The 7,125-nt window shown below is 35.2% G+C and overlaps 1 protein-coding gene across 2 annotated transcripts; it reads left to right on the top strand.

Annotated features, from left to right (window-relative positions):
- Positions 1 to 439: 439 nt before the first annotated feature.
- Positions 440 to 6,867, top strand: LOC143534385 (exportin-T-like). 2 transcript variants are annotated; one of them, XM_077028889.1, is made up of 14 exons: positions 441 to 2,326; positions 2,738 to 2,827; positions 2,895 to 2,984; positions 3,109 to 3,213; positions 3,311 to 3,370; positions 3,894 to 3,956; positions 4,453 to 4,548; positions 4,897 to 5,061; positions 5,147 to 5,320; positions 5,654 to 5,710; positions 5,782 to 5,880; positions 6,251 to 6,397; positions 6,564 to 6,727; positions 6,820 to 6,867. In XM_077028889.1, the coding sequence occupies exons 1-13, from the start codon at positions 593 to 595 to the stop codon at positions 6,651 to 6,653; spliced, it is 2,970 nt and encodes a 989-aa protein (XP_076885004.1). In that variant the 5' UTR covers positions 441 to 592; the 3' UTR covers positions 6,654 to 6,727; positions 6,820 to 6,867. The 2 variants fall into 2 exon arrangements, with proteins under 2 accessions (XP_076885005.1, XP_076885004.1); XM_077028890.1 differs by lacking the exons at positions 5,782 to 5,880; positions 6,251 to 6,397; positions 6,564 to 6,727; positions 6,820 to 6,867 and having other exon boundaries at positions 440 to 2,326; positions 4,897 to 5,047; positions 5,654 to 5,676.
- The last annotated feature ends 258 nt before the right edge of the window (positions 6,868 to 7,125 follow it).

Here is a 7,125-nt window from a genome sequence, read left to right as displayed (position 1 = left end):
GCACTCCTGGTATATATATCCATAATTATCTCTATATATTTTCTCGGGACTCCTCTACCCTCCAAACACTCCCAAAGCACTTGTCGTAGCACGCTGTCGTAGACCTTTTCTAGATCAATAAACCCATATGCAGGTCAATAAACACCGTACAAAATCAAATGTATACATGAAAATTAGTCCATTTCAAACATTCGTCAAAACCCAAAAAGGCAAAATTACACCCTACAAATAATATATGGGTTTATGAGTGGCGGTCGATAATAATAATAATAAAAGTATAAAACCCCAAAATAAATTCCTACTCGTATATTATTATTATTATTATTATTATTATTATTATTATTTGATTCAGCCCTAAATTCATCACAGACAAATCTCTCTGTACGTACTTCTACTTCATCTTCAATCTCAAACCCTAACGCCGTAATCCTCTACTTCCTGTTCTTTCTACTTCTATTATTATTACTACTATTCATCTGTTAAACCCTAGCTTCTCTCAAACCCTAGGTACACTTCAATTCATTTCATTCGTTCATGCGTTATTGCTTATTATTACTATTACTATTATTGTTGTGATTGAACTCATCAATCAATGGATGATCTGGAGAAGGCGATACTGATCATCTTCGATGAATCCGGAACTGTAACACCTGAACTCAAATCACAAGCAGCTGCATTCTGCCACCAAATCAAAGACAATCCGTCAATCTGCAGCATCTGTATCGACCGGTTGTGTTACTCGAACCTAGTTCAGGTTCAGTTCTGGTGCTTACAATGCCTGCACGACGTCGTTCGTGCTCGCTACTCCGGTTTAAGCACCGATGAGCAGAATTTCGTTAGAAAATCGGTGTTTTCGATGGCGTGTTATGAGGCGGTTGATAATAATGTTAATGCTAACTCTGTTAAGGTTTTGGATGGACCGCCTTATGTTAAGAATAAACTAGCGCAGATACTTGTTACTTTGATTTATTTCGAGTATCCGTTGATTTGGTCGTCGGTTTTTCTTGACTTTATTGTGAATTTGAGTAAGGGTGGTGTGGTGATCGATATGTTTTGTCGTGTGTTGAATGCTTTGGACGATGAGTTGATTAGTCAGGACTATCCTCGGCTGCCGGAAGAGGGTGTTGTGTCGGGGAAAATTAAGGATGCGATGAGACTGCAGTGCGTTGGACAGATCGTGCACGCGTGGTATGAGATTGTGTCGTTGTATAAAAACTCGGATTCTGAACTGTGTGCGTTTGTGTTGGATACGATGCGGAGATACATTTCATGGATTGAGATTGGTTTGATTGCGAATAATACGTTTCTCCCGTTGTTGTTTGAATTAATGTTGGTTGAAGGATTGCCGGATCAACTTAGATGTGCTGCGTCCGGTTGTGTTCTTGCTGTGGTTTCGAAACGGATGGATTTGCAAGCGAAACTAACGCTGCTGCAGAATCTTCAAATGAGTCGGGTTTTTGGCTTGGTTGCTGGTGATGGTGACTCTGAGTTTGTGTCGGGATTAGCCTCTTTACTTACGGGCTATGCGTCTGAGCTTTTAGACTGTGTAAAGCATCTTAATAATGGAGATCTTAAACGTGCTTCAGTTGATCTTCTGAATGAAGTTTTGCCATCTGTTTTTTACATAATGAAGAACTGTGAAATCGACACAACCTTTAGTACTGTGCAGTTTCTGTCCGGATACGTTGCCACGATGAAGACCCCTTCTCCATTGACCGAAAGTCAACTTTTCCATTTGGGTCAGATATTAGAGGTGATCCGAATGCAAATCAGATATGATCCAATGTACCGTGATAATCTTGATGTGTTGGATAAAGTAGGAAAAGAAGAAGAGGATAGGATGACAGAACACAGAAAAGATCTGCTTGTGTTGCTACGCAGTGTAGGCCGAGTAGCACCGGATGTGACCCAAGTATTTATAAGAAACTCACTTTCAAGTGCTGTGGGGTCCTCTCTTGACATTAATGTTGAAGAAGTTGAGGCTGCTTTGTCTTTATTCTATGCATACGGGGAATCTTTAAGTGAAGAAGCAATGAAAACGGGTAGTGGGATCTTGAGAGAACTTGTCCCAATGCTTTTATCAACCAAGTTTCCTTGCCATTCTAACCGGCTGGTTGCATTGGTGTATCTTGATACAATAACAAGATACATGAAGTTTGTTCTTGAAAATAATCAATATATTCCTTTGGTTTTAGCTGCGTTTCTTGATGATCGTGGTATACACCATTCAAAAGTGAAAGTGAGTCGAAGAGCAAGTTATCTCTTTATGAGGGTTGTGAAACTACTCAAATCAAAGCTTGTCCCTTTTATAGAAACAATTTTGCAGGTATTGAAAAATCTGCTTCCTTTTAACCGTAAAGACATATGTCGCCACCAAAGTATTCACTTTTTTTAAATTCAAGGGCACTTTTATATTAAACTACTTTATCAGCCAATATTTATTTGGACGCCAAATGATGATAATGTCCTTAGTTCCTTACATCTTTTTTAAGAAAGCAACAATTTTTATATTTAACATGTTGATACCTCATGAAAGGTATATTCACATTTTCATAATTTTAAGGGCATTTTTTTGTTGTCCAAATGGTTTTTAGTAAGAATTTGTATAAATCGAAACCAAATACACACTTGGGTCAACTATTAAGTATTTCAGTGTATGTATGGCCTAAATGAAATATAATGTGTACTTGATTGGTCTAAATGTTTAATATAAATAATATGGTACATGTTCGTGCAGAGTCTGCACGACACAGTTTCTCAGTTCACAAGTATGGATTCTACTTCAAAAGAGTTTTCAGGATCTGAAGATGGTAGTCACATTTTTGAGGTAGTTTTGGAGGTCCTTTTTTCCCCCTTTCCTGTTTGCGCAACTTATTTTTACTTTCTGTTTACAGGCAATTGGTCTGTTAATTGGAATGGAAGATGTGCCACTAGAAAAGCAATCAGAGTATCTGTCATCTTTACTTACTCCTCTTTGTCAACAGGTGAAAGCTTTACTCTTACTTATGATGCATAAAACCATTTGATGTTATGTGATATTGATGTAGACAAGTCTTCTTATTTGTATATAGTTATAATGCGAGTATATTCAATGTTGTAATGAACTAGGTTGAGATATTGATCACGAGTTCTAGAATTCAAAACTCAGAAGATTCACCATCAAAAGTTGCCAACATTCAACAAATCATCATGGCCATCAATGCACTGAGCAAGGTTCTAAAGCAAATTATCATTCTCATATGCACCTTAATTTTTCTATTAGTTACTTTTGTTACCTTCATATAACTTACTGCTCACCTCAATTTCACAGGGTTTTAGTGAGCGCCTTGTAACCGCTAGTCGCCCTGCAATTGGCCTCATGTTCAAGCAGGTTGGTAATCAGGACTACTCGTCGTTTTACACATTACGTATATTACATTAATTGTTTCAACTGGGATTTTAATGTTGTCACCTTTTCATATTTTTGTTCAACTATTTATAACCTATCTCTAAGTAGGGTTAATTGGTTACTAATGATAGATTGATATCGCACCTCTCGATTTCACCCCTATAGTAAATTAAGTAATCGCACATTAGGTACCATATGCTATCAGTGTATGCTATCAGTGTTTATACATACTGTAATTATATATTTTTTCATGAGGGAAGTTGAAATTTTAATTAAGTATATCTTGGGGGGTCTCAACGAGAGCAGCCTCTCTATCTTCTGGGATAGAGTAAATGCTTGCTCTCATCCTACTCTCCCTAGATCCTACCAATAGTTTGCTATGAGTGGGATTTTACTGTGTATATCCTATCGTTGATGCACATGATCTTCTAATTAATCGCCAACATTTTCTTTTAAACTGCAACTTCCATAATGTGTTGTTTTCTGTACTTTTTTTTTGCCACAGACACTTGATGTGCTTCTACAAATCCTCATAATTTTCCCAAAAGTAGATACCTTGCGCTCTAAGGTACAGTGGAGATTTTTTTAATTTAATTTATTATTTTGTTTTAGAGTAAATTACATGGAATGTTATTTATGGTTATATGAGAATTACGGATTTAGTTCTTTTTGCATTAAAAATACACTGATGGACCTAACTTTTGGAACTTGTTAAACAAGCAGTCTTTTAGTTGGATGGCTGATAAATAGCTCTTTCAAGCCCATTCATGTGCAAGGCACATGTGAAATGGCCATTTTGCTTCATGTGTCTTCCGCATCACATTAAGGAGCTATTTTGATGACCATTCAAATAAAGGACAGTTTGTGTTAAGAATATCTACAATAAGGGCTAGCAGTGTTTTTTTGAAGTAGAAAGCACTTAATCCTTAATGCTCAGGAAACCATAAGGACTATCCACTCTAATTTTTCCATTTGTTTATTATTATTATTATTGTTATTATACTTTTTGTTTGTATTTTATAGTTTGTTCTTATTATCTGATTTCTTGCACTTTTTTTGCTTAGGTTACTGCATTTATCCACAGGATGGTGGAGACTTTAGGATCATCTGTATTTCCTTACCTTCCAAAGGCATTGGAGCAGTTACTTGCTGAAAGTGAGGTATTAATAGTGTACTTGTTTTTAATGTATCCTCTCATTAGCTATAGTTCTTCATTTTCATATTATTGCATGCCATTTCAAGATGCACAAATAGTGCATTTCATTTTCCTTTTTTTAAAATTCATTTTTTAGTATCTTTGATGACCAGCCGAACATTTTTTTTAAATGCATTAAGGTTAAAAATGGCATTTATCTAATTCGAATGTGCGTATGTTAATTGTGTGTTTTTTTGCGAGGAAGTATTTGATACTTGGTTGGGTCCATCTATGGTCATGTATAATACGTCATAAGCACACTTGTATGCTTTATGAATGAGGGTTTAGTTTCTAAAGATAATTTATTATGCAGCCAAAGGAACTCGTGGGATTTCTTGTACTATTAAATCAACTTATATGCAAATTCAATACTTCTGTCCAAGATATTTTGGAGAATGTATACCCTGTTATTGCCGGTAGGATATTTAGCATTCTGCCAAGGGATACAATTCCATCTGGGCCAGGTAGCAACACCGAGGTACATAAACCAGCTAACGAAATTTCATTGCATACTTGCACTTAATCATATGAAATAACCTGATTAGGATATATAATTGCTTTAGGAAATCCGTGAATTACAAGAGCTTCAAAGAACGCTCTATACCTTTCTTCATGTGATGGCAACACATGATTTGTCTTCAGTGTTTCTTTCTCCCAAAAGTCAAGTCTACTTGGATCCAATGATGCAGTTACTGTTGTTCACTTCTTGTAATCACAAGGATCTTGTTGTTAGAAAGGTAAAACTTCATCTGAAATTCTGAATCTATTGTGGAAAAACACCTTTTTTTTATTTTTTTGGGCAAATTGCACAAAGTAGAAACAAAAGCTACATATTTTTTTATTTAATATTGACCAACCACATTTAGCTGCCATGATGCAGATAATTTGCAACAATCTTTAATAAAATGTTTTAAAACAATACAGAAAAGCTGGTTAGTTTAGCGACTAATGTAAGTTGGTTGCTAAATTGGGTAAAAGTTGAAAAGTTTGTTTCTGTTTTTTAGGGTTTGCCCCTTTTTTTGAACCAAACATTCAGATGATCTGATGAAAATTTGTTTTGATTGTTTTAGGCTTGTGTACAAATATTTATTAGACTGATCAAAGATTGGTGCACCAAGCCAGAAAAGGTAATATATCATCTTTATTTTTCTTCTATGTTGGTGATATTATTCATGTATCTAATATGCTGAGTATACAGGTACCTGGTTTTCAAACTTTTGTAGTCGAAGCTTTTGCAACAAACTGTTGTTTGTACAGTGTGCTCGACAAGTCCTTTGAGTTCCGTGATGCAAATACTGTAAGTTCCTTATCGTTTATTTTTTCAATTTTTTCAATTTGTATTTATAGTTTTCCATTTTTAACCTGAAATCTTAATAAATATATTGAATTTGTTTCTACATTTTTTGTATACTTGGTATCCACTATTGACTACTGACTACACTAGAATTTTTAACGGTGCTTCAAATATTGTATTTTGCTGTAAATATTCATTTGATTTCTAAATGGTGGTTCTTTATTGAACCTACCACATGCAACAAAGCTAAATAACGAGAACAGGACACATGACTATTGTATGCTAAATTTGATTCTCCGGGTTGTGTAAAATGCGAGTCGGTCTCACCGTATTGACAACCAACGAAACATTGTAATATTGTGGATGCTTGCAGGTTTCTTTGTTTGGAGAAATTGTGCTTGCTCAGAAAGTGATGTATGAGAAACTCGGAAATGATTTCTTCATTAATTTTGTGTCAAAAGGTTTTCTCGCTACACATTGCCCTCAAAATGTTAAAGAGGAATACTGTCAGAAACTGCAGGTACATACATTCCGTCTTAGATTCTTCTATACTTCTCCAGGACAGTGATTCTTTAATATCAATTTGACTGGATTGTTACATGTTCCTATGTTTGTTTAAAGGATTAGCCGATTAGGTTCTTATCTTTCTCATGATTCTTCATATGGTTTTGGATGTTGATTTTCAGGGAAATGATATGAAGTCACTGAAGTCGTTCTACCAATCTCTTATCGAGAATTTGAGAAGACAACAGAATGGAAACCTTGTTTTCAGATAGCATTACCGACATTTGAAATTGATCACCAATGGTTCATGTGTTTTTTCTATTTTTGAAGGTTTTGTTCTCAAGAGGTCGGTTTTCATATTTTATTCTATTCGTAAAATTCGTATCACAGCTCCATCAAAACAGATGCATTATTTTTGTCAATTGCTGATGTTTGCAGGGTTTTGCCCTGTATATAACACTATCTTGCTCTACAATCACAGTGAGGTAAGTATTGTGAGAAACCATAGATTATCTTATCCATTTTTAGTGTTTGGATGTAGGCAATCTGCCTATTTTTTGGTCAAATAGCCAAAGTATTGGATAATCAGTGATTTATTCATTCCTTTCTGTTAAAACTATTTTGTTTCCGATTATTTCATCTTAAAAAAATAATCCCAAACACCCCGTGTACTTGTTCCAATATCTGTTACAGTTGATTGGATATTTTATAAAGACTTTGTTTATGTTTGGCTGGCAGGTGTAA

The sequence above is a fragment of the Bidens hawaiensis genome, unplaced genomic scaffold, assembly GCF_021521415.1.
Source record: "Bidens hawaiensis isolate Kalapana, Puna unplaced genomic scaffold, B.hawaiensis_p1.1 tig00010132_1, whole genome shotgun sequence".
Lineage (NCBI taxonomy): Eukaryota > Viridiplantae > Streptophyta > Magnoliopsida > Asterales > Asteraceae > Bidens > Bidens hawaiensis.
The sequence above is the reverse complement of the archived record's forward strand: the minus strand, read 5'-3'. Positions and strand labels throughout refer to the sequence as shown.

Excerpts from the sequence above, each read along its gene's own strand:
- LOC143534385 (XM_077028889.1), top strand. The coding sequence starts at position 593 with ATGGATGATCTGGAGAAGGCGATACTGATCATCTTCGATGAATCCGGA. Across the intron at positions 3,957-4,452 it reads TAGATACCTTGCGCTCTAAG|GTTACTGCATTTATCCACAG; the intron begins GTACAGTGGAGA and ends TTTTTTGCTTAG. Across the intron at positions 6,398-6,563 it reads AATACTGTCAGAAACTGCAG|GGAAATGATATGAAGTCACT; the intron begins GTACATACATTC and ends GTTGATTTTCAG.